General features: G+C 42.4%; 1 protein-coding gene and 1 pseudogene across 2 annotated transcripts; one reads left to right on the forward strand and one right to left on the reverse strand.

The window, feature by feature from the left end:
- Positions 1 to 8,624: 8,624 nt before the first annotated feature.
- RSRP1 (arginine and serine rich protein 1) lies at positions 8,625 to 15,665 on the forward strand. The gene is made up of 5 exons (XM_032391031.1): positions 8,625 to 8,792; positions 8,977 to 9,566; positions 10,653 to 10,804; positions 12,049 to 12,132; positions 12,714 to 15,665. The coding sequence occupies exons 2-5, from the start codon at positions 9,038 to 9,040 to the stop codon at positions 12,831 to 12,833; spliced, it is 885 nt and encodes a 294-aa protein (XP_032246922.1). The 5' UTR covers positions 8,625 to 8,792; positions 8,977 to 9,037; the 3' UTR covers positions 12,834 to 15,665.
- Positions 15,666 to 17,163: 1,498 nt separating this feature from the next.
- On the reverse strand, positions 17,164 to 25,036 carry LOC116638879 (annotated as a pseudogene). Its single transcript, XR_004300720.1, has 7 exons — positions 24,932 to 25,036; positions 24,550 to 24,715; positions 21,507 to 21,631; positions 20,423 to 20,540; positions 20,242 to 20,332; positions 19,238 to 19,333; positions 17,164 to 18,305 (listed from the first exon to the last, which is right to left on the reverse strand). The product of XR_004300720.1 is annotated as a pre-mRNA-splicing factor SYF2-like (transcript).
- Between the last annotated feature and the right edge of the window lie 1,290 nt (positions 25,037 to 26,326).

Genomic DNA, 26,326 nt, shown 5'->3' on the forward strand with positions numbered 1-26,326 from the left:
AATCTCAGCTGCTTATTTCACTGGGGAAAAAAAATAACAAGAGGACTTCCACAGGTGCTCACCACCAAGCTGTCCTACCTCCACCTGGATTCACACTCTGTCTTCCCACTTGTCCTAGTCCATTTGGGCTGCTATAACAAAGTTCCACAGACTCAGTGGCTTATAACAACAAAAATTTCCTTCTTGTGGTTCTGAAGGCTGGAAGTCCAAGATCGGTGCATTATGGTCAGGTTCTGGTGAAGACCATATCATGGGTTGCAGACTGCTGACTTCTCACTGGGTCTTCACATGGTGGAGGGGATGAGGGATCTCTCTGGGGTCTCTTTTAGAAGGGCACTAATCCCAATCAGGAGGGCTCCACGCTCATGACCTCATCACCTCCCAAAGGCCCCACCTCCTAATCCAATCACTTTGGGGGTCACATTTCAGGATATGAATGGAGGGGGCAGGAACATTCAGACCCTAGCATCACCTGTTGTATTGGATAAATTGTCTGTGCTCACATGTAAGGTCAGCTCCTCCCCTTGTTCACTAGACCTATCCTCACTCCTGCTCCTACTACATGGACCCCACAACTGTCCAACAACTCTCCCATGTCATCCATTTTCCCCTTTCTATGAGATTATTTCCATCAGTATACAAATATGCTATGTATAATATAGCCCACCTTCAAACAAAAAAAACAAACCAAAAAAGCTTGATCCAACCACCTTCTCTAGCCACCAGCCCAATTCTTTGCTTTTCTTTTCACCAAAATGCCTTTAAATTCATACCCACTGTCATTAAAAATTAAGAGAGAGAGAAAATAAGGTGTTGGCAAGGATGTAGAGAAATGGGAACCCCCATACATTACTAGTGGGGATGTAAAATGGTGCAATCCCACAGAAAGTTAAACACAGCATTATCAAATGACCCAGCAATTCCACTCTTAAGTATGTACCCAAGAGAACTGAAGACATATGTTCATACAAAAACTTGTACATGGGTGCTCATAGCAGCTTTATTCATAATAGCAAAAAAGTAGAAACAACATAATGTCCACCAACTGATGAAAAATAAACAAAATGTGGTATATCCAAACAATGGACTATTATTCAGCCACAAAAAGGAATGAAGTATGGATATTTGCTACAACATAGATGAACCCTGAAAACATGCTAAGTGACAGAAGCCAGACACAAAAGACCACATATTATATGATTCCTTTTATATGAAATGTCCATAATAGGCAAATCCACACAAACAGAAAGTAGATTTGTGGTTGCAGGGGACTGGGGAGGGAGGGAATGAGGTACGATTGCCAATGGGTAAGGGATTTTTTTGGCGGGGTGATGAAAAGTTCTGGAATTAGTGAATGTCTGGAATCCACAACATTGTAGATACACTAAAAACCATAGGATTATATACTTTAAAAGGATGAATGTTTTGGTAAGTACATTGTATTTCAATTTTTAAAGATTTTATTTATATATTTATTTGAGGGGGAGGGACAGAGAGAATCTCAAGCAGACTCCACAATGAGTGCAGAGCTGGATGCCGGGCTCAATCTCAAGACCCCGAGATCATGACCTGAGCTGAAATCAAAATTTGGGTGCTTAACTGACTGAGCCACCCAGGTGCCCAGTACATTGTATTTCAATTTTAAGACGATTTTAATTGGTCTAAACCTATCTTGACTCCTGTTTTCCTACTGTTTTCTTGGGCCTACTGGTTTTCCTTCCCAGTACCCCATAGAAACTACTATTTTCCAGTGTCATCTATGCCCTGTTGTTTCCTGTAGTTTTAATCGAAATCTTTTCAGCAGAATGTCAAGGAAAAATAGTTTAAAATTCCTTTAGTAAATCCTCATGACAGAGGATTCTGGAAGTTGTAGAAAGGAAGCTAAATATGTTCATTAAGGACAATATTTTATCGTATTCTATAGTGCATGATAAGGTGTGAAATTATGCATTTTTGTACCATAGCTGTTTTAGGTGTCTGTTTAAGGAGAGCATATATTAAAATTAAAAGCCTTTTGAATTTTATTCCTCAAATCCTGCAAGTATTTTCTTCTTTCCAATCCAATTAAGTAAAACTATTTACCATCTCAGTGTATCCAGTTAGCTTTGGAAGGGCAGGCAGTTCAGTATTTCGGACAAACTAGGACCCTGCTGCTTGAGAAGCAGATGTTCACATTTATGTCTCATCATAAGCTGCCCTAATTCTGCATCTCCAGTTTTGTCTCCTCCAAATTCCCCACCCCAAACTCTTTGCTCTAGTCAAGCTCACTTATTTTCTGTCCCCAAATAATAAAATGGGCATTTCCATTTCTAAGATTTTGCTAAGACCTTTGTCCTTCTCTGGAATGTTCCCTTCCTTTCCCTCTGCCCATCCTTCAAGACTTATTTGAGATTCTCTTCATTTGTTTATTCATAAACACTGAGTGTGTACTCTATGCAGTGTACTGTCTGGAATGTTATGCTGGGGTTCGATAAAATCAAGGCTGTCCTTATGTAATTTATGTTCTAGCAGGAAAATGATACAAAATGAATTAAAACTAATTATTACAATTGTGATAAATGCTAATAATATGAGGCACAGGAAAATAAGATAACTTATAATGGGTGAAATGAACTGATCCAGGGCATCAGAAAGGTGTTCTCTCATATATTGTTGTTACAACCTCTTTGGAAATAATACAGCAATATATTCAATCACAAAGACCCTTTTTTGTTTTTTCAAAGATTTTATTTATTTGTCAGAGAGAGAGAGAGAGTACAAGCAGGGGGAGTGGCAGGCAGAGAGAGAAGCAGGCTCCCAGCTCTATCCCAGGACCCTGGGATCATGACCTGGGCTGAAGGCAGATGCTTAATTGACTGAGCCACCCAGGCATCCCAATCATATAGACCCTTTAACCAAGAAATTCATTCTTTTTCTTTATCCAAGTATAATTAACATATATTCAAGTGTTATACTAGTTTCAGGTGTACAATATAACGATCCAACAATTCTATGTATTTCTCAGTGCCAGCAATTCCACTTTTGAGAGTCTATGATTTAACAGTGAAAATACCAGTACTTAAAGTGGCATGTGACTGGGGCACCTGGGTGGCTCGGTTGGTGAAGCGTCCCACTCTTGACTCTTGGTTTTGACTCAGGTCGTGATCTCAGGGTCGTGAGAAGGAGCCCTGCATCAGGCTCCACATTCAGCAGGGAGTCAGCTTGAGATTTTCTCTCTCTCCCTCTCCCTTTGCCCCTCCCCTCCTCTGCTCTCTCTTTCTCTCTCTCTCTAAAATAAATAAATAAATCTATTTTTTTTAAAAGATTTTATTTATTTATTAGAGAGTGAGCGAGAGAGAAACAGCATGAGAGGGGAGAAGGTCAGAGGGAGAAGCAGGTTCCCCGCTGAGCCGGGAGCCCGATGTGGGACTCGATCCCAGGACCCTGGGATCATGACCTGAGCCAAAGGCAGTTGCTTAACCAACTGAGCCACCCAGGCGCCCTAATAAATAAATCTAAAAAAAATAAAATTGTGTGTGACTTTTGTTCCTAGCAAAGTTGCAAGTCTTATAAGGTTTAAAATCTCACCCAGCCAAGCTGCCCATGAGGTTAACTCTCCAAGCCAGTCTTGTGGATGGAGGAAAGTAAATGAAGGCAATCTAATGTGCCATAAAGTACTATTCATGTGGGTGCACTGATCATGCACAAAACATTTCAGAGAGGGGCGCCTGGGTGGCTCAGTCGTTAAGCGTCTGCCTTCGGCTCAGGTCATGATCCCAGGGTCCTGGGATCGAGCCCCGCATCGGGCTCCCTGCTCTGTGGGAAGCCTGCTTCTCCCTCTCCCCTCCCCCTGCTTGTGTTCCCTCTCTCACTCTGTCTCTCTCTGTCAAATAAATAAATAAAATCTTTAAAAAAAAAAAACATTTCAGAGAAATCAGATTTAGGTCTAATTGCATAATACAATGGATCCAGCACGAGAGCTTGCTATAAGATCCTGATGGATGTCTCCCAGTAAAAACTTGCCCATTAATGTGCTTTGACAAAATGGTTGCTGAAAATGAGGGCAATGGTCAGGGTGACTACTCAAGGCACATTTTATTGGTCAGATTAGTTGATATGTATCATCCTTTGCCTCTGGAAGGCAAATTACTATATAAGATCCTGTCCAGCTGGTAAAACACGGCTTCACTGCATTGTACCTTGAAGTAAAGGCTATCTGTTGTTAGGCTGAAGACAGAATAGTTCATCTTTACACAGGCCGGACAAGTGCCCAGTCTCCTGAGACAGTACCTGAGATTGTTTGGTTGCTGAGCGAAGACAGCAAAAATCAAGCACGGTCAAGTGAAGGCTGTGAAAGACTTGAGGGAGCAGGCATGCAGTAGACTACATGCCATCTAACCTTTGAAAAGGAAGTCTTACAGCATCAATAGTGTAGCCTTGTGCAGTATTCACCTGTTTCCATTCTGGACCAGTTGACATTGTCTAGTTATTTTACCTCCGATTACTGTGCTATCATTGAAGTCAAATTCCTTGTGAAGGTATTTGTAATATGTGTAACATAATCCACATATGGTTAATGACGGTTCCTTTGACATTCAGGTGAGTGTGGCTGAGACAGCTTGTCTGATTGAGTACCCTAGTGAGCAAGCTGTGCACTGAAGAGTTATATTGCTTGCAGGGTTGAGTAATTCTCAAACAAGCGATTTGGGTGGCCATTAGCCAGGGACATGAATGTCACATTCTTTGTTAGGTAGAGGCATGGATCTGTCCTTATACTGTAATACCACCACCAGTAATTGCACCTTTGTGGGTTATTAGGAATGATATTGGCAGATACACATCTGGATCTGTGTGCTGCTCACTTGCTTTCCTGGCTTCTTCAAAGCCAAATGACAGTACAGAATCCCTAACACCTCTCTATGGTGGCTGCAGTGGGGACAGAGGAGAGCAGCTTCCATGGTGATGTTACAGATAATACCCTCATGTGGTAAGTCTTCGTGGCGGGAAACATGTGTTAAGCTTGATATATCGAGGGGTGCCTCTTGAATAGCACTGTGAGCCTGATATTTCCATGCCAGAGCTACCAAACTGAGAAATGGTTATCAGGAGGAGCAGTAGGAATAACAGCCTGGGGGTGCCTGGGTGGCTTAGTCGTTAAGCGTCTGCCTTCAGCTCAGGTCATGATCCCAGGGTCCTGGGATTGAGCCCCACATTGGGCTCCCTGCTCGGCGGGAAGCCTGCTTCTCCCTGTCCCTCTTCTGCTGCCCCTGCTTGTGCTTTCTCTCTCTCTCTGTATCAAATAAATAAATAAAATCTTAAAAAAAAAAAAAAGGAATAATAGCTCAGCTCAATAACTGTAGGCAGTGGAAGCATGAACCCACATGGGGTGATGATTGAACCAGTGGCAGGAGTTCCTTGGGACATACTGGAACACAGGAATGTCACATCAGACTGGAGTTTATTGATCTTTGTGTTACTTGCCTTGATTGTTGCACTGGTGACTGTAGCTAACGATTCTACAGCTGCTCTAACAACAGAGATGTCTGATGTCAACTTGTCTGTGATATAAGATCGATGAATATGTCTTCTATGTCAGAATCACTCAGAGCTCTTTTTCCTCTTTGTAGCTCACTCTAGATGGGGCCCTTGGTTGAAAGCTCCTCTGATCCTGTCTCTTGGTCTGAGAGAGCTGAACTTACCCCTGAGCTACCATGTCACATATCTTGGAGGTAACTCCTCAGATAGTGCTGGGGTATTAATTGCAATCAGCTGCTCCAGGTTGTATCCTGAACATGGCTCTGTTGACCTTGAAACCATGGATTAGGAGCATTCAGAGGAGCTCTGCAACTGCTGACATTTCCAGAATCCAACACTGGTTCCAAGGCATAGTTTTTAGTGGTGGAAAAACTGGATACCACATGACTGTCCAGGAATAAGCAATAAGGGATAAAAGATTAATTTCTGGTATTTCTACACTATGGAATATTATACAGCTGATAGACATAAATTAGATCTATATGATTTATCTCAAATAATATTGGTTATAAAAGCAAGTTTTAAATCAGTTTTTTTAGAATGAGTCCATACTCATAAAAATCTACACATGCTTGTATATTTGGAAGAGCTTGGAGAAAGATGACAGGGCACTTGCTAAACTGTTAACATTGGTTACTTCTAATATATGGGCAAAATAACGGGGACCTCTTTTAGAGGATTTCATACCTCCAAGGAATGGATTATTAGCTTTTACTTTGTATATCTTTGGATTTCCTCACTCGTTACAAAATTAGCTGTCATTAAAATTAATGAAAAATTTTAATTTTGTTAGGGGAAAGGGCCACTAAATTTTTCTTAACTTACCCAACAGCATCTAATACAATAAACATTCTATAAATATCTGTGGAAGAAGACAGGAGGAGAGGAGAAACAGACTTAAATATTTGGTAGAGATAAAAAAAATAACCATTAAACCACTAATGGCATGATGAAGCATTGTGGAACCTCTAAATGGGCAGTGAGAGAGGGGAAAAAAGAGAAACTTGATCAGGCTGGCAAAATAAAATGGGAAAAAGTGAAAAAAGCAAAGTAAAATAAGATACTATAAGATCAACATTGCAGTTACTCCAATAAATGTAAATGGGTTGAATTTACCTGTCAAGTGAAAAAAATCTTTCATATTGGTTAAAGTCAAGGCGTCAGCAGGGCTGTGTTCCTTTTGGAGACTAGGGGAGAATCTCCAACACCTTGCTCATCCAGGTGTTGGCACTATTCAATTCCATGAGGTTATAGGACTGCAATCTCGTTACCTTGGTGACTGTCAGCAAGGAGCAGACCTTAGCTCCTTGAGGCCTCTCAGGCCCTTGCAGATAGCCTTCAACATTTCAGAAGCAGCAACAGGGAGTGGCATCCTTCTCAGGCTTTGAATTTCTCCAGTGATTGGATTGGGCCTACCTCCCCCACCCCTCCATAATTCAGGATAATGTCATCACAAGGTCCTTAATTTTAATCACATCTGCAAAATTCCTTTTGTAAGGTAACATTCCCAGGTTCTGGGAATTAGGGTGTGGACATCTTTGGGGGCCATTAATCTGCCTGTCACAGTGAAGGACCTAAACAATTTTAAATAAATGTAGAAAAGGGTCACATTTTTGGATGGGAAGATGTGCTATTTGTAAAGATGTCATTTCTACCTGAATTAGCCTACAAATTCTGTGCAAGATGCTTTAATGATAAGCAAAATTGGATTTTGAATCAAGTGAGGGGATAGATACTCAGAGAAGACTGTATTGCTTAGAAAAAAAGAAACACATTTCTTGCACTTTAACTCAGGTAGACTTACACATATTCTAGATACAAATATACCAATATCATGCACAAGGGCAAGGTAACATATCCCATTGTTTCCAATATTCTGTTAACATCCAGGATTTTTCTACTCACCTTATTTTAGGAACACATTTAACTGGTATTTTGAACCATTTACAGAGACTACCACCCTTTCCTTTTTAATAACCGAAAGCTCCAGACTCCATCATCCTATTTTTCCCCAACACATCCTTTTTACACTTTTCAAATCTGAAACTCATTTTATTTTTCTGTCCACTCATACAGCTTCATGAGAAATTTCAGGAAAAGTTCCTGGCAGTTGTGCACTCTGTCTTCTCAGTTTACTTGTGATACCACTTAGAAAAACGTTTCTAAAGAAACATTTCTTTCCTTAAGAACGATTTCCATCGCGATGTTTCCCTAGAGATGTGGATGGTACTGCGGACTGTGCCAAGGCAGGTTACATGGGTGGGTGCAGATTCTGTGATAAGGTTTTTATCCCCTCCATTTCTTTGCCTGTTTGGGGATGTGGGCTGAAGATGAACAAGAGAAAAATTTATTTGTATCTCCTCCAAAGAAAGTAACTTTAGTAAAACCGCCACTCTTGACTTGCAAAGAAGCTCATATAATGACTATTTACAGATGTGATTAGTTCATTCAAAGAAAAGTTATTTCAAGGCAATTGTCATGCTTTATTAAGCCTAAGTATGTTCGGAATGTATCCCATTTACAAATCCCCGGAAATAAAACAGTCACCATTGTTTAATCCCCAACACCAAACACAGAGTCCTCGGATTTGACTTCTCAGCAGTCATTCTGACCCCCTGGTTATATATAGATCAACTGTGGGTGTCTTGCATTTCTGTATCCAACTTTCTTAACCTTTACTAGGCAAAACATGGGCATAAGCAACCTTTTCTAAGTTAATACTGCACTAACAGAGATCCTGGGAGGTCCGCAGCCCGGCACTGGTCAGGAAGAAGTGGCCGTGAAGGGTCCAGGGAGGTTCAGCCCGATTCTGCAACTTCCCAGAGGGCGGAGGCAACGGCCCAGTCCGCACCCGCCCAGCAGAGGGTCGCGCGAAAATCCCCCACTCTACCAGTTTCAACAATGAACATGCCCACGGATACCCGGATGCAGCAGCTCCGCCCCCGCCCCCCCGGGGGACGATGACGCATGCACATCCAGGGCTTTGCGCAAGGTGGGCGGGGCGGGGCGGGGCGCGGGAAGAGAGGAGAAAGGGCGGCGGTTGGGCGAGAGGGGAGCCACGCCCACCGCGCCAACGTTTCTGCGCATGCTCTGCGCGTCAGCTTCTGGTATTTTAGGCGCGTCTGCGGACGTCGGCGTCCGGAGGTCGGAGGGAGCGGTCGAGGATCTGTCTTTCAAGAGCCGCTTTGAAAAGCCTCTGTTCATCTTCAGCTTCGGAAAGGAAGGCCTCTGTTGGTCCTTTCCTTTGGCCTTCGGTGTGGCGTTGGCGGCCTGTGGTGGTAAGTTTACTGGTGAAGGGGTCGGTCCCAGGTACGTGAGGCGGGGGTGACGCACAAAGGGGACGCGGGCAGGCTGGCCTTTGGGATTGCCACTTCTGGGAGTCGGAGCGGCTCGGTTAGTTTCTTGGCTTGGGGCCCGCCCGCGCGACTCACTTCCGGTCCCCCCCCCCCCGGTTGTTCTTAGGCGCCTAGTTTCCGGGTGGGGATCCTGAGAGACGGAGGGAAGTTTGCAGCCTCGGGCCGAGATGTCTCAGTACGTGAACGACCTGTGGCCCGGCTCGCCGCAGGACAAGGAGTCCCCCTCGACGTCTCGGTCGGGCCGGTCCAGCCGCCTGTCCTCGGCGTCCAGGAGCCGCTCGTCTTCTGGGAGCTCTCGGTCCCGCTCCAGCGGCTCGAGCCGGGCGTCGTCGCGGAGTCGGAGCCGGCCCCGAAGGAGGAGCAGGTCCAGGTCCTGGTCCAGGCGGCGCCACCAGAGCAAGTACAGGCGCTACTCGCGCTCCTACTCGCGCAGCCGCTCGCGCTCCCGCGGCCGCCGGTACCGGGACAGGCGCTACGGCGCGTCCAACAGATACCGCCGGTCGCCGTGGCGGCCTCGCTCTCGCAGCCGGTCCGGCTCGCGGGGACGCGCGTATTACCGACGGGCCTACGCGCTGCCGCGGGGGCGGCGCTACTACGGCTTCGGCCGCACCGTGTACCCGGAGGAACGCAGAAGATGGAGGGGCAGCTCCCGGACCAGGTCGCGGAGCCCCACCCCTTTTCGCTTGAGTGAGAAAGGTGAGTCATCTGCCGCGAACCTTTCCAGCGCATCCTTGTAGGTGGCTGGCGACAGCACGAGTACGCGGGGGCACCAGAGTTGCCGTGTAGTGTGGCTATTTCCATTGCTTTTGGTGCCTGTAATCTTCGTAGTTTCGTTGGGAGCAAAGAGGGAAGGGACACATAAGCAGGTTAAGAGCAGTTAAAAGTGCTCTTTTTGGTACCCAGTTTTAAAGTGGACGTTCTTTTCCCCTGGGGACTAGAAGTCGACTGTGGTATTAAACAGCTCGCGGTGGAGGAAATCCTTTTTCCTAGTGGCTGGCCCTTCTCGGCGGAGCCTTTCTAGGTATTACTAGTGACTCAGTAGTTTATTCCTTAAGCTTTTGTTATCTATTGAGCGGGAAGAAGAGTATCAACTTTTTTCCTCAATACCGTGTTACTGGAACAACTGGATTTTGGTCCAGTATTTTACTTATTAAGATTTTATTTATTTGAGAGAGAAAGCATGAGTGCGGTGAGGGGGAGAGGGAGAAGCAGACTCCCCACTGAGCAGGGAGCCCTGTGGGAGGCTCGTTCTGGGACTCCTGGATCATGACCTGAGCGGAAGGCAGACGCTTAACCGATTGAGCCACCCAGGTGCTGCAGTTTCAGTATTTTAATACAGATGATTTGTTTTAATGCTGGATAAGATCACAGAACAGAAAAAGACATGTAAACTAAAACTCATAGGAGTCTGAAATGGATTGTATCTGCATTGGTTCATTAGTTGTGATGATTGGGCCATATGTAAAATCTATTACAAAAAAAACTTGATATGTTCAGAGAAACACATTTGAAGAGAAAGGGAAAACAATTAGGAAATTCAGGCCTTTGGTAAGGAAAACTGAAAACCAGTTGTTGAGATTATTTAGGGATAATTGCTTGCTTAGCAAAAAAATGAGGTAGAGAATTTTGTTTTTGTGATTCCAGCTGTATTTTACCCACTAAAATAAAATATTTAAATGTCTTTATTGTTAATCTAAAGAAAATACAAGCTTGTTTTGTGATTGGGCAGTCTTTGGGGAAATGTACTACAGGATTAACGAATGTCTTGTCTTGTTTTTGTAGATCGAATGGAGCTGTTAGAAATAGCAAAAGCCAATGCAGCAAAAGCTTTAGGGACAGCTAACTTTGACTTGCCGGCTAGTCTCAGAAAAGTTCTTGCATCTAAAGAGACGAACCATGGAACAGCTGTACCAAACAGTGGTGCAACGTTTGAGGTAAGTATTCTAGGTTTATCCAAACAAAATCTTCAGAAAGCTACTGTTGGAAAGATCTAATTGGCCATTTTTATTTGATTTATTTTAGAGTGCTTCTTGGAAAGCCTAAATATAATTAAGATCAAAATAGCAGCTCTAGAGAAGGTCTCTCCCTCGTGAAAATGGGAGATTAGTGATCTTCATTTTCATGTGACACAGTATTAATTACTTTCATAGTTGTAGGTGGTATTTGGCGATTTCTATGTACCTATCGACTTTTTCTAACTAGCCTTTACAGAGTATTTTATCTGTAGTTTTCATTTGCAGCATTATGTTCCCACAAATTCTGTATTCAACATACAGTATAGTTTATCTGCTTTATTTCTGTCTTATAGAAATCATGAATGTGGTCTCCAGACATTGATGAAGAAAATCTGTTGGTAATTGATACATGGGCAAAAACATCAGAGGTTTTACTAATTTGAAGTTTATGTTCACACACTGAAAGTTTAGTTTTTTGTTGGTAGATCCATGTGCATGCTAGAATTTGGGATAGGTACTATTTTGATAAGATACTGAAGACAATTTTTTTTTTTTAAACATTTTGTAATGTGGGACATCTGTGATACACATGTCCCTTTCATAATATATGCAATATATTCCAGATGTTTTGAGAGATTACAGAAGAAGAGGCCTGCTTCACTTGCAGATAAGTTTATTATAATTTTCCAGAAATGTCCAGGATGTGCATTGGCAAATTGCACTGTGGTCTTAAAGTATAAAATTCATAGCCTTCAAGGTTTAAGGTAGTTATGAGTTTGATAGAATCAGTTAAGATAGGAAAAATGTTCTCTAGATAAACCTATCATTCAAACCCAGGTGTGGGTTTGCTTAAGTATTTAGTAATGAACAAGATCTTAGTCCAGTTGCTTTTTCAGATGATTAGGTTTCCAACTGGCAAACGCCTTAGTTCTTAGAAACTAGGTATTTTCTGGTATGACTTTACTTTCAGAGTTAATTGAATTTGCATCAGGGGAATATAGTACTATTTATTGGGGAAGAGTGTCTTAAGCTGATTATTGAATCAGTTTTGTTAAGGGGAAAGCTGGAATACTAATGTCGTTTAGGCTGTTAAGTATATGATTAGATCCAAGTCGATTTGTGTCTCTACAACTAAATTTATATATGGTTGGGCTGCATTTTATACAGTATGGTAAACCAAGGGTATGGTTTTTTTAAAGTATTTTTTCTCTTACCTGTTCTAGCTGTTGGAAAGACAAGCAGAAGATGGAACTAAAAATCCCAGTGAAAAGCCTTCCCAGCAAAAAAGCATAGCTTTTAGCTCTAACGTAAGTATATCCAGGCATTGACTACTCAAAATTGGACTTAGGGACATAATTCTATTATGTGGGCTTTTATTTTTGTTGGAAGGCTCATTGTTTTTGTGGTGGTACTTTGGGGTATACTAAGCCACTTTAGATAGAATAAACCTTTCATAATTTTTTGTACCATTCTTACAAGTGACCAGTATATGGGCTCCCTCTGTATCTGATACTCACATTTTTGATATCAGTGTTTTACTTTTTTACACATCCCTCCTATACTTGTTGAATTATTTAGAAAGCACATCTCAGAAAACGCTGTAATCAGAATATTTTAAAATCAGCCAAGGGTTTAAACAAAACTGAAAACTCTTTCAGTGCATTATTTTGTAATAAACTTTGCACATGTCTGATTTTTCCTAGTAGTTTTTAAAGTAGGCTTTACAATTTGGATCATGTGATTAATATGGGGGGTCCATTCTTTGCTTTTGGATGGTGTCTCAAGTTTTAATCTTTAATGGAATTATTTAGTATATTTTGTAAAAAGCAAGTATTTTGAGTACAAGTATGTGTTTGCGTAGCTGACTTAAGAATTTCTTCTCTTACAGAATTCTGTAGCAAAGCCAATGCTTCAGAAATCCGCTAAAGCTACTGCTGAAGAGACCTCTTCAGGATCCCCCAAAATAGACCAGAAAAAAAGTCCATATGGACTGTGGGTACCTGTCTAAAAAAAGAAAACTAATGTATAAGGTTGGCTGAAATGCACTTTATTGCAAGTGTGTGTTCCTAGCATTATTCCATCTCTGGGAGTCATTTAGTGGTAATTGTTGCAATTACAAACAATGACAAAGAAATATGTAAATCTTTAATATTTAAATATTAACATTTTAGATTTTTCTTATAGATAAGAGATAACACACGTGGACCAGAGGATTCATACAGGTGGGAGTCTTGTACATATACTTGTAAATGTTTTGTATAATATCGATTACTTATGTAAAAGCAAAATTTATAAGAACAGTAATTGATTTGTTTATATTTGTTAATAAATTTCTTGTTTAAATTTGTGTCGCTTTGTTATGTATGTATATATTACATAATGAATCTTAAAGAAGCATAAAGTGTCTCTTGTTTAAAGCCTTGCTAATCCCAAATCCAAATCCATGGACTGACGGCATAGGGTTCACTGACCTTACCCAGTTTGTGAGAAATGCTAAATCTCAAAGTCTCCACCCCAGAGCTGAATCTTAATATTCGCCAGTTGATGTGGGTCTTCGTTTAAATTTGAGAAGTTATGCCTAAAATTTATGGAATTCTGGCATAGTATTGTCTTGGACGAGTTAAACTACAAGCTTTAGGGCAGGAGACTCAGCCAGAGAGATAGAAATGGAATGCCTCATTGAGCTCTACAATCTGAAGTTTAGCTGCATTTCTTTATTACGCCTTTTTTTTTGAAGTATGTTTTTCTTTCTTACTTGCTTTCTCTTTTGCCACCAACTCGTGTAGTCTCAGGAAATAGATTTCCAATAGGGATGATAAGGTAAACAGGACAGGCAGAATATTAGATACGAAACAAATAACTCAGGAAAAGAAACACTCAAATAATATGAATAGATGAGCAGGCAGAAGTCCTGAATTCTTAAGTAGAAGGGACAGTAACAAAGGTTCTCAGGTGGAACTTAATTTGCTGACTACAGCTGTGCTGTCTAGTATTTTACCTGTACTTTCCAATCAGTACTGGCCACATGTGATTACATGCAGCCTCTCAGTCATACTAGCCACTTCTGAAGTGTTAAGGCTAGTGGCTGTTACTGGAAAGTACAGATAATAGAATATTTGTATCCTAAAACATTGTATGGGGAAGAGCTGCTCTAATAAAATTTGACCTTACGAAAAATTTAAATGGACAACGAACGGAAAATTCCGTGAGAAAGGTTGCTGCTCTGGGTGAACGTGTCCATTTTACATCTAGGTTAACAGTAGTTACCAGGAGGGGGACATGCTTCTAAAGAAGTACGAAAGTTTATGCAGTAGGTTCATTTTTATTCTAAGGAGACCTGAGAACATTGGTAGGCTGGCCTGGTTACAGCCAAATCCAATAAAACATGAGGATTTGAGTTGTAACTGAGAATGTGGCTAATATGAACACCTTGTTAGTATCTTTAGTTGGTATCCTTAGCAAAGTTGCAGAGGGTTTCCTTGTGAGGGAGACTTTGGAAAAGAATTAATGATGTGATAATCTTTCTTACCTTCATTTTGCTGGTAGCAGCATTTGCTGCTCTGGTTATGACACGTATTTGAATACTAGCCCTGAACAGCTGAGTGACTGGACAAGTCCCGTAACTCTTCAACCAAACTCCTTTGTTATATAAGAATGGTCAGGGCTAATTACCACTTCTGATACTTCTGCAGTGATTTTTACCTTCGGCATTCTTCACCATTAGCTTTTTCAGTCTATTAGCACGCTTGAGGCTTAGCTATTTCATACTCTTTAATTTTTTGGTCTGTTGGCTCATTTTCTCTTATCTAGTATCCTGAAAAGAATATGGTTTATATTCTTCATTTTTTTTTTTTTTCCATAATTGCCCCATCAAGTACTAACAGTGTTCTTGTCTAAGTTCACCTTGCCTGTTGGGTCTGGCCAGGTCTATGGTGGTTAGTTTGTCCTGGGCTTTGTAACACAGAAGATAATGTACTGTGTGTGTAAAGCCAGACTGGCCTTCATTACGTAAGTGGGATGCAGTTGCCCAGGTGTAATACCCTGTTACTGTGTAAGTGGTGGACGGTATAGCAAGATGGCGCCGATGGTGAGAAATTATACCAAGAGACTAGATTCAGTGCTGTCCAGTGAAAATGAGGGAACCACATTGAAAAAGGTAAGAGAATTAGTGAAAGTTTTTTTTACCCTAGTATATCTAAAATGTCATTTCAATATTCTGAGAATTGGTGGCATTTTACTTTTTTTGTACTAGGTATAGTAATCATGTATTTTACACTTAAAACACACCTCAGTTTGTCCTAGCCACTTTTAAAGTCACATATGGTGGATGGCCACCATTTTGGAAAGCACATCCCTAGATTGGTTCAGGTGTTAAATCCTTTGCTTTTTTTCTTAAAGTGTGAACTAGAGGAACTGTATTTAAGTCACCATAGCATGCTTCCCTTTCGTTTTCTTTGCTGAAAACCTCTCTTAAGCTTATTTAGTAAAATAAAACTTGGTCTTAACGAGTGCTTTTCACTCTTTCTCTATAGAGTCCTTCGTCAAAATTTTCTTGCAGGGATTTACATGCATTTATTTCCTTTGACCTCTTCCATTTTCTACACTGGCTCTTTGTCCTTTGCCCACTGATGGATTGTATCCTTGGCCTGCTTCTCTCGCTACAAGCTCTTAGCAATTTCCTCCATGCTGCCTTCTACCATCTACTAACAGAATTTCCCGAGTTCGTTTCCAGTGCTTACTCCCGTGCTCTTCAAAATGCACCTTTCCTATGCTGAACTTCTACAATATTGCCTATTTGACCATCCACCCAGTCACCTTCAGAGTAATCCTCAAATCCTACTGACATCTGCTCTTCTGGTTGAAGCAGCAGTGACTGTTGGGGAGTGCTTTTCTCCTCTGGAGAAATCCGTGTTTCCTTTTTTTTTTTTTTTTTTTTAAGATTTTATTGATTTGAGAGAACACCAGCAGGTCTAGTAGAGGGAGAGGGAGAAGCAGACTACCCCCTGAGCAGGGGGCCCGATGTGGGGCTTGATCCCAGGACTCTGGAATCATAACCTGAGCCAAAGGCAACCCTTAACCGAGCCACCCAGGTGCTCCTGTTTTTCCTTTAAATCCAGATTATGATGTCTATGAAACCTGTCCTTACTAATCTTTCCCTCCTCTTTTCCCTTAGTACGCTGGTACTAAATGTTTTCTTGGTAAATACTGGAGAGCCAAATAAAACAGGTGATTAGTTTTTTTGAGGAGACGGCAGCATAGGTGTGTATTTGTCTTGAATTTTTTTTAAGATTTATTTTGGAGATAGCACTAGCAGGAGGGGCAGAGGAAGAGAGGGAGAGAATCTCGAGCAGACTCCATGCTGAGCAGGGAGCCTGAAATGGGGCTCAATCCCAGGACCCTGAGATCATGGCCTGAGCTGAAACCAAGAGTGGAACACTTAACCAACTGCACCACCCAGGCTTCCTTTCTTGAATTACTATTTTTTTTTTTTTTAAGATTTTTATTTGTCAGCACAAGAAGGGGGCACAGGCAGAGGGAGAAGCAGGCTCTTTGCTAAGCAACGAGCCCTACATGGAGCCTGGGATCATGACCTGAGCTGAAGGCAGATGTCTCTTGAATTATTTTTTTTTTAAACACGTGTGGTTGTTTTTTATTTTGTTTTTAAAGATTTTATTTTATTTATTCATGAGAGACAGAGAGGCAGAGGGAGAAGCAGGCTCCCAAGGAGCAGGGAGCCAGATGCGGCACTCGATCCCAGGACCTTGGGATCGTGACCTGAGCTGAAGGCAGACGCTTAACTGACTGAGCCACACAGGGGTCCCTCCCTTGCATTATCTTTAAAAGGAAGTCAAAATTACTGCCTCTGTTCTCATTCCCCAGAGGCAATCATACATAGTATGATGTACATGCTGGGTTTTCTTTTTTTTTTTTTTTAATTTTTTTTTGAAGATTTTATTTATTTATTTGACAGAGAGAGACACAGTGAGAGAGGGAACACAAGCACGGGGAGTGGGAGAGGGAGAAGCAGGCTTCCCGCAGAGCAGGGAAACCGATGCGGGGCTCGATCCCAGGACGCTGGGATCATGACCTGAGCCGAAGGAAGACACTTAACGACTGAGCCACCCAGGTGCCCCTGGGTTTTTTTTTTTTTTTTTTAAGGATTTTATTTATTTGACAGAGAGAGAGACAGCGAGAGAGGGAACACAAGCAGGGGGAGTGGGAGAGGGAGAAGCAGGCTTCCCGCTGAGCAGGGAGCCCGATGCGGGGCTCGATCCCAGGACCCTGGGATCATGACCTGAGCCGAAGGCAGATGCTTAACGACTGAGCCACCCCGGTGCCACTTTTTTTTTTTTTTTAATGCCTTATACAAACTCTTTGGATATGAGCATCTTTTCATGTTAGTATATATAGATCTATCTCATTCTATATTTGAATGTACAACATTAAAGTTTCCCTATTCACAGTACATTGAATATACCATTATTAGTAGCACTTACATTACCATCTTAATCAGCCCATCATTCACTAAATCAGAGCTACTGGTGTGCCCAACTTACTGATACCAGTCCTATTCTTCTTTTCATATAAACTGGCACAAATAACCTCCTTTATTCAGGTTTTCTGTCCTGTATTTCCCATAATTACTACTCAAACTACATGCCCTCATTTTTCAGTTACAGTTGAAATAAGGTTAAAATTTCAATTAGGTTTTTAAAAAAAAATTGTATTATGTAAGTTTTAATAATACTTTGACCAAATGTTTTAATTTACTTTCTTCCATGGGAAATTTGCTTTTGGAAGTGGTGTATTTACAAAATGTCATTAGAGGATCAGTTTCATACCTTCTGGGCTTGCCCCATAAATGTACCTGGGCCCTGGGGTAGAGCATGGGATAGGCTAGCACCTGTTAATTGTGACTACTTCTGGAGAGGGTTGGCCAGGGTGAATTTCCAGGAGCCACTGTTCCCTTCCTTTCACCACCTACCATAGCTTACAAGAAAAATTAGTCCCAATTTAGCATTCTATCTCTGAAGCTCCCAAGTTCAATTCTAGGTCAAGTCCAAACATATGACAAATATAAGGATGATGATGATTCACGTTTGTAGCTAGGAGTTTTAAGCCCAGCAGGGTACACACATGAAGCACACATTCTGAACACATAAATACATGACTTTTTTTTTTCTGAAATGAGTGAATAATAAATATATAAGCATGAAAATACATAGTCATAGAACACTTTACAAATTATAAAAGGAAAGGTAATAGTCCTGGTTTACTGTTACAATTTGGCAGTCAAAACAGTTCCTAAAGGAGATTAGACTGCTGTTCTCTTTCTAAATTCTGTTTAATTTCAGCTGTGTACTTCCCATAGAATCTTTCTGCTTTCTTGTTGAATTTGGCATTCCTTTCATTAATGTAGTCGATGTCTGCATCATCATTATAAGGACGTCTCCAGCTATACTTGTCTCGTTTTTCAATTCTGGAGGAAGGAAAAAAAATTGACACAATTCAAAATTGCCTTCTTTTTTTGATTTTAATAACACATGCCCAAATAGTTAACTAAGAGTAGAATCAGTAATGGAAACATATACAAAATTCTAAGCTGCTTTCTTTTTTTTTTGTTTTACAGATTTTATTTATTTGACAGAGACAGAGATAGCAAGAGCAGGAACACAGCAGGGGGAGTGGGAGAGGGAGAAGCAGGCTTCCCGCCGAGCAGGGAGCCCGATGTGGGATTCGATCTCAGGACCCTGGGATCATGACCTGAGCTGAAGGCAGATGCTCAACGACTAAGCCACCCAGGCACCCCTCTTTTTTGGTTTTAAGACTGAAAATCTCTTCAGAAAAAAATTCTTTGAAGAAATATGTTCATTGAACTTTAATGAATTTTATAAGTTAATAGTACTGTCAGACGATTTAGTTTTAAGATTGGGAACACAAGTTCATGTTGAAAATACAAGGGCAGTGGGGCGCCTGGGTGGCTCAGTCGTTAAGTGTCTGCCTTCAGCTCAGGTCATGGTCCCAGGGTTCTGGGATCGAGCCCCACATCAGGCTCCCTGCTCCGTGGGAAGCCTGCTTCTCCCTCCCACTCCCCCAGCTTGTGTTCCCTCTCTCGCTGTGTCTCTCTCTATCAAATAAATAAATAAAATCTTAAAAAAAAAAAAAAAAAGAAAATACATGGGCAGTGACATTACACTACTTTGAGAGAATTTATATATATACTGCTGGTTCTGCCTAATAATTACCCTATTCAAACACAAATATACAAGTAATAGTGATGAGACCACTCTTCAAACTAGTAATTCAGGCATTCCTTAATTTCTACCTTTTGCTACACTTCAAGACCACAGTTAATTTTGTCATGAGGCATGAAATCAGTACTAAAACTTAAGGCTGCATGATAGTACTTACTGCTTTTCCAAGTCTATGACCATCCTATCAGTTTCCTCTGTGGAGGGTACATGTGTTCCATGAAGGAGACTGTTGGATGTCGGGTAAAACTCTCCACTGAGAAAAGGCAAAGTGTAAGTAACACTATAAAGATTCTATACCAGCAGAACTAGACAATGTTTAGTGGTCAAAAATGGAAACCTCTGGGATCATATCTGATTTCAAAGAAATAGAAATCAGACCTGAAAAAAGGTACTTAAGAAATCATCTACTCTAGTGCTCAAGTGAGGCACCAGCTGAGGACCAGAGGCTAATGGACTCACCCAACCAAGTCGTACAGTGAGAGAGCCTGAATGAGAACATGGTGTGCTCTGAACAATTTAGAGCTCTCTGTACTCTACTCCACTATCCCTATTAAAACAGTTGTGATCTTGGGGTGCCTGAGTGGCTCAGTCGTTAAGCGTCTGCCTTCGGCTCAGGTCATGGTCCCAGGGTCCTGGGATCGAGCCCCGCATCGGGCTCCCTGCTCAGCGGGAAGCCTGCTTCTCCCTCTCCCACTCCCCCTGCTTGTGTTCCTGCTCTCACTATCTCTCTCTCTCTGTCAAATAAATAAAATCTTAAAAAAAAACAAAATAAAAGTTGTGATCTTAAGCACATTACCTGTCTTAGGGAAAGAGCAAGTGCAGCTTAGCACTGCTCACTGCACCTGATCAAAGTAGATACCCTGCATAGGTAAGGGACACAGTGACAGCAACAGTAATCAAGATGATGAGACTGCATACAGCACTATGTGCCAAACATTAAGTACACTGTAGGGATGAATTCATTTAATCTTTACCATAACCCTATGGGGTAAGCACTATTATTCCCTGTATACAGATGAGGAAACAGGGAGAAAAACTGTGACACGTCTAGTAAGTGGTGGAGCCGGAACCCAAGGCCAGGAAGCAAAGCTCCAGAATCAGCACTCTTAAATTCAAGTCCTTCCAGGTAACATGCTAAGAATATACCATTAAATCACTTACAGTTTTTCTCTCAGTCTTTCATAAGTTTCCACGTCAGGTTTGATCTGCTTGGTCAGCCGATGATACTGGTGTAACTGAGCAGCAGCATAATCTAAAAGGAGAATCCAGACTATTTTAGATGTTGGGCATTATTAGACCTGTTATTAAGAGGCCCATTCAATAAAGTAAAAGCCAGTTTTACCTGAGAATCCCAAGTCAGGGTTTTTCCTCCTCTACTTCCTCTCCCATCTTTCTGCATCTTCTGCACTGATCTCCAGCAGCTTCACTTTCTCCTAGTCCTCCCCTCTTGCTGCACATTCCTAAAAAGGGGAAAAAACATTAGTTTTATTCCCTTATATAATTCTTTGATCCCTTTAAAATCAAGAGAGGCCTAAAGACTGCTATCAAGACTGTTTAAGTTGATTAGCTTGAAAAGAAAATTGTGTGCAATTTGCTATGATCTGTAAGAAGTAATACATCTAGGGTTGCCTGGGTGGCTCAGTTGGTTGGGTGTCTGGTCATGATCCCAGAGTCCTGGTATCAAGCACCACATCAGGCTCCCTGCTCAGCGGGAAGTCTGCTTTTCCCTCTCCCTCTCTCAAATAAATAAATAAAATCTTAAAAAAAAAAAACAACCCATCAGAGCTGCATTTCTTATTTAAAAAAAAAACCAAAAACCTCTATAACACTGACACCAAAAACAGCCATGGTGGACACATTAGGTATCCATTAAAATCCTTTCTCCCCTCCTTTCCTAGCTCATGGCTGCCCATTTCCCAACCTCCCCTGCAGTTGGATCAGGCCAGATGACTTGGGCTGCTCAACAGGGAGCTGATACATGAAAGACTCATGAGCTTTATAGTTATTTTTTTTTTTTTAAGATTTTATTTATTTATTTGACACAGAGAGAGAGAGCATAAGCAGGGAGACCGGCAGGGAGAGGGAAAAGCAGGCTCCCTCTGAGCAGAGCTGGACGTGGGGCTCGATCCCAGGACCCCGGGATCATGACCTGAGCTGAAGGCAGACGCTTAACTGACTGAGCCACCCAGGCGCCCCTATAGTTTGTTATTGTTGGAGCTTTTGTTACTGTAGCTTAGGCTCTTACTCTAATAGCCACTGCTTATGCCACTCTACGTGCCAGGCACTGCTGTTACATGTTTTACACATTTTAGTCTCCCAACTCTCTCAGAGCCAGAGTGCTCACCTTCCATGCCATATGCTGCCTCGACAAAACACAAGAGAATCCTGGAATCCACAGCTTGTGAGGATGGTGGAATTGTACTTACTTTTTTCTCTTCTTCTTCCTGCAGCTCCCATTCCAGACGAGCTTTTTAGCCTCCCAGTTTGCAGGTCATTTAAGTCTTTTATCTTCCTCCACAACTTCCTGGTGATTTAACTTTCGAGCTTCATTCTACCACCAGAACACACAAAGTTTGTCGGCACAGGTATGGAAACAAATCTAAATAGACATTACCTGTCTTCTTGTACGGCAGGCATACAAAGCAGACCTTTGGATTTTATCCTGAACGGCGGAGAGCCACTAGAGAATTTTACGTTTGTATTCGTGTTGGGGGAATTTTATGGAGGGGGAGATGAGGAAGTCAACACCTATTCCTATAACTTTAAATATTCTTTTACTACTTTCAAGGAACCAGGTAGTAGGGATGGAAAGAGCTATGGTTTGGAAGTAAGAAGACCTGAGGGATATATGGACTTGACTACTCTCTGGCTGTGTGATGTAAGCAAGTCTTTTAGGACTGGATTGAAACAGGGCTTCCCACAGCGTGAGTTCCACTGACTGGAGAGACTTGAGAGGATTTTAGATGCTACTGAACGACACTGAGTCACACACTGAGAAGGTGATTCCATTTTCATGTCTCTTTTAATTCAAATTGGGTCCAAGACAAATTCTCAGCAACTAATGGGTTTAACACTTCTGAAAACACCTTTCCTAACACCTCCTTTTAAAAACAAATAGGGTAGGGGCACCTGGGTGGCTCAGTCGTTAAGCGTCTGCCTTCAGCTCAGGTCATGATCCCAGGGTCCTGGGATCGAGCCCCACATCAGGCTCCCTGCTCGGCGGGAAGCCTGCTTCTCCCTCTCCCACTCCCCCTGCTTGTGTTCCCTCTCTCGCGGTGTGTCTCTCTGTCAAATAAATAAAATCTTAAAAAAAAAACACACAAATAGGGTAGGAGACACCATCAGAATGCAACCCACAAAATCCTTCCGACTATGGGAAGCTACAGAAAAAAAACAATCTTTTTTCCCAACCAAATCAAACAAAATGACCTCCCCAACCCAAAACAAATAAAACACAAAAAACTCAAAAAAAACCCAGAAACAGAAAAGATGAAAAGAGAACCTATAGGGGCGCTTGGGTGGCTCAGTCATTAAGCGTCTGCCTTCGGCTCAGGTCACGAATCCAGAGTCCTGGGATCAAGCCCCACATCAGGCTCCCTGCTCTCTCTCTGTCAAATAAATAAATAAAATCTTTAAAAAAAAAAAAAAGAAAGAAAGAAAAGAGAACATGTAAAGACATAAAAATGTAAAATTCCTATCTTAAATAGTAATATTACATTTAAACAGCAATTTAAAGATAAACACTGAGCAAGTGGACAGGTGGTCACATGTATAAACTGTGAAGGTGATGGGAGAGAGACTCCAATCTAATATTTATGAAGTTGAGAAAGTTTTTAGATCACAGAGTTAGTGGCAGAGTTAGATCAAGACCAAATTTCCTGATTTCTGGCTGTTTTTTCCCCCTATCTATGAATATTTTAATATCTCCTTTAAGTAATCTCTACACCCAATGTGGGGCTTGATCACAACCCCAAGATCAAGAGTTGCATACTCCACTGACTGAGCCAGCCAGGCGCCCCTTTGATACCTTTTTAACAATACCACCATCACATTCCCAAAATAATTAATTCTTATCCTGTAATGTTCACATTTTCCTGATGGTCTCAAGTGTTATTTTTTACAGTTTGAATTCAGACAAGTTCCATATATTGTGATTAGTCAATACATCTCTTAAGTTTTATTTAATCTACAGTTTCCTTCTCCATCTTTTTTACCCCTGCTCTTTTGAGGACTGTGAAAATGATCAGGCTGACTGTCCTATTTCCCAAAGTGCTAGCTGCCTCCCTATGATGTCCTTTAACAGGCTCCGTTGACCCCTGTATTTCTTGTAAATTGGTCATTAGATCTAGTGGTTCCATTCAGTTCAGGTCATATTTAACAAGTCTACTTATATGAAGCTAGTGTTATATACTTCTATCAGGAGACACACAATCTCTGATTTTCTCCCTTTTTGTGATGTTTGCAGTTACTGATTACCTAGATCCAGTGATCTATTAAAGATTACAAAAGCATGATGTTTGAATTATATTATTACTTCTTCACATAACATCCAGCCTACTCTTTACACAGTATTTCAAATTAAGTATGTGTGCCTGACTAGCTTTTAAATTGAGTTTTTCTGGGCAAATACAGATAACTACACTCCTCACACATACCCTGTCCCCCGCTGCCTACAGGCCTCCCACCCTAATGAGGACTCTGCCTTTGCATTTGTTCTTACTGCTTGGATACCTCTTCCCCAACTCCTTTACTTATCTGATAATATCCTACTCATCTTTCAAGCAGCTTAGCTGTCCCATTAGTCTTTTTTTTTTTTTTTAAGATTTTATTTATTTATTCATGAGAGACAGAGAGAAACAGAGGGAGAAGCAGGCTCCCAAGGAGCAGGAAGCCCGATGTGGGACTCAATCCCCGGACCCTGGGATCATGACCTGAGCCGAAGGCAGACGCTTAACCATCTGAGCCACCCAGGCGCCCTGTCCCATTAGTCTTTAGTTGTCTTTTTCTTCCCTGAATTTCCGAGGCACTTTGTTCCTCCCTCTAACATACAATTACCAAGTCGTGGAGTAATTTTTGCTTATGGACCTGCCTCCATAACCAGACAGGAGTCTTACCACACTTACCACTGTATCCACCCTATCTAGTTGGTTATGGCACACTAGGAGCCCGGGGGTGAGTGGGGAGGAGGGTGTTAGGATGAATGAGTGGCCAACCTGCTGTGCGACAACAGACAAAACCAGTGTCTGGGTCCAGAAACGGATTAAGTGAGACATTCTAGAAGTGAGACCTAAGCATGAGCATTTTTAAAAAGTTCTAGAGTGATTCCAGTGTGCTACCGGGGTCGAAACCACCGGGAAAGATCTTGCTTCAGCACCGCGGGTCAGGCGCGCTGGTGCGGCTTGCTCGTCCCTCCAGCAACGCGCACGGGCCGCCCGGGTGACAGGTCTCGGCTCCTCCAGGGCTACTCACCCGCTTCAGGGGCAGCGCCCGGAATGCGCAGCCTCTGTTCGTGCTTCTGGGCGGGCAGCTCCCCCTCCTCCGCGCTGTCCACCCGCACCTGCGGCGAGGAGGACCGACTGGAGGCGGGACGGCCGGGGCCGGTTCCCCGCCGGTCCCGCCGGGCCGGGCCGAGCCCTCACCGCCGTCCCGACCCACGGTGTGGGCGCCTCCCTCCCTGGCATCGCCTCTACGTCTAGGCCAAACCTCTAGCCGCAGACGCCCTTATCCCCAACCCCTGGGCAAAGCCTGCCACCCACCCTCTCAACCTCAGCCTCAGCGGCCATCAACCAGCTGCGCTTTACCCCTCACACTTCCGGCGACAACAAATAACTTTTCCGACTCTCTCGCTCACTTCCGGCAGCCTGCAGCCGCAGGTTTCGGGGGAAAACCCCGCCCCTTTCTGCGTCTCCCGGGAGATGAGGAACCAATCACCGCCCGTCGCAGCCCTGGGCGGCATCCGATTGGGCCAGGCCTGTGCGCAGGGGCGTGGAGTAGCGACACCTGGGCGGCGCGGGTAAAACCGGAGGAGAGACCCGGCGTCAGCGCCGTCGGGACGGCAAAGAGGAGGAAGAGGGGAAAAGGGAGTAAACCACCAAATTTGTGAGAAAGCGACCCAAAGCACAAGTTGTGCCCATTAACCGACGGACCTTATAGTTCAGATTTCTGAATACCAAATACAAAGCAGATTCATGGTTACCATCACGTCACCCTGTTTTAATCCCTGCCTAGCAGTTTATTGTCGCCCCGCTCAGTACAACGTGAGCTCCAAGGGAACAGCTGATTCCTTGTGGCCCCAACGGTATCTGGTGCAGGGTATGAACTAATTTCATACTGTTGAATGAGTGAACAGATTGGTTGGGGATTATTTGGTATCTGGAGCATTTTCGTGATGCAGAAAGATTTCTTGGATTAATTTGAGGCTTTGACTTTCTTCTGAAAATTCTGCACAGAACAGCATTCTTCATATACCTGTCCACTCATTCAATAATGAACTGTATAATCGCTCTTATTTATTTGCTAACTATTCTTTGGTTCATCATCTATGAAAAAGACAGTAAAGCAATACCCATGTCACAGAGTAGTTTGAGGACAAATTAGATAATATGGGTGAAGTATCTGTGACTAGTACCTGGCCCATAGCAAATGATGAGTAACTGCTGACTTTTACCAGTTGGCATTAGATGTGCCCCTCTCCTGCCTGCGGTTTTCTTAAATGTCTTTCTTCAGGGAAGCCTTAACCTCCACCACCTGAAGAGTCAGTTTCCCCTCTTATAGCTCTTCATACTTTCTTCTTTGTTGCATTTACATAAATGTAATTAAATACATGTGGAATTTCTTGTTTAATGCCATTAATTTAAATGAGACAAATTTCTTAACTGCTATCAAAGAAGCAAATCTAGGCCTTTATTTTTTCTGTATCATGGATGATTTGACAGAGGAGTCTTACATGTATTTACATTCTTTAGGAATACAGAAATGTCAGTGACAAAATTATTTACAGTAAGATCACATCAGAATTACAGGTTTTACAAAATATTTTGTCAGAACCCTACAAACTGAAACCACATAATTAAGGAGAGTTTAATGAAGGGACTGTTTACAAAGTTGTAGACTGGGTTAAGAGAAACCAGCAAAAGAAAGTGAAGCATTCCAGGGCTAGCAGCAGGGGGAAGCCATTGCTACCCGTAATCCTAAAGAGGTGAGGGAAAGATAGGATAGGAGAAGGTCTTCAGACGGAAGCCATGAC

Source organism: Phoca vitulina, unplaced genomic scaffold (genome assembly GCF_004348235.1).
Source record: "Phoca vitulina isolate PV1807 unplaced genomic scaffold, GSC_HSeal_1.0 scaffold2, whole genome shotgun sequence".
In the NCBI taxonomy this organism is placed as follows: Eukaryota; Metazoa; Chordata; class Mammalia; order Carnivora; family Phocidae; genus Phoca; species Phoca vitulina.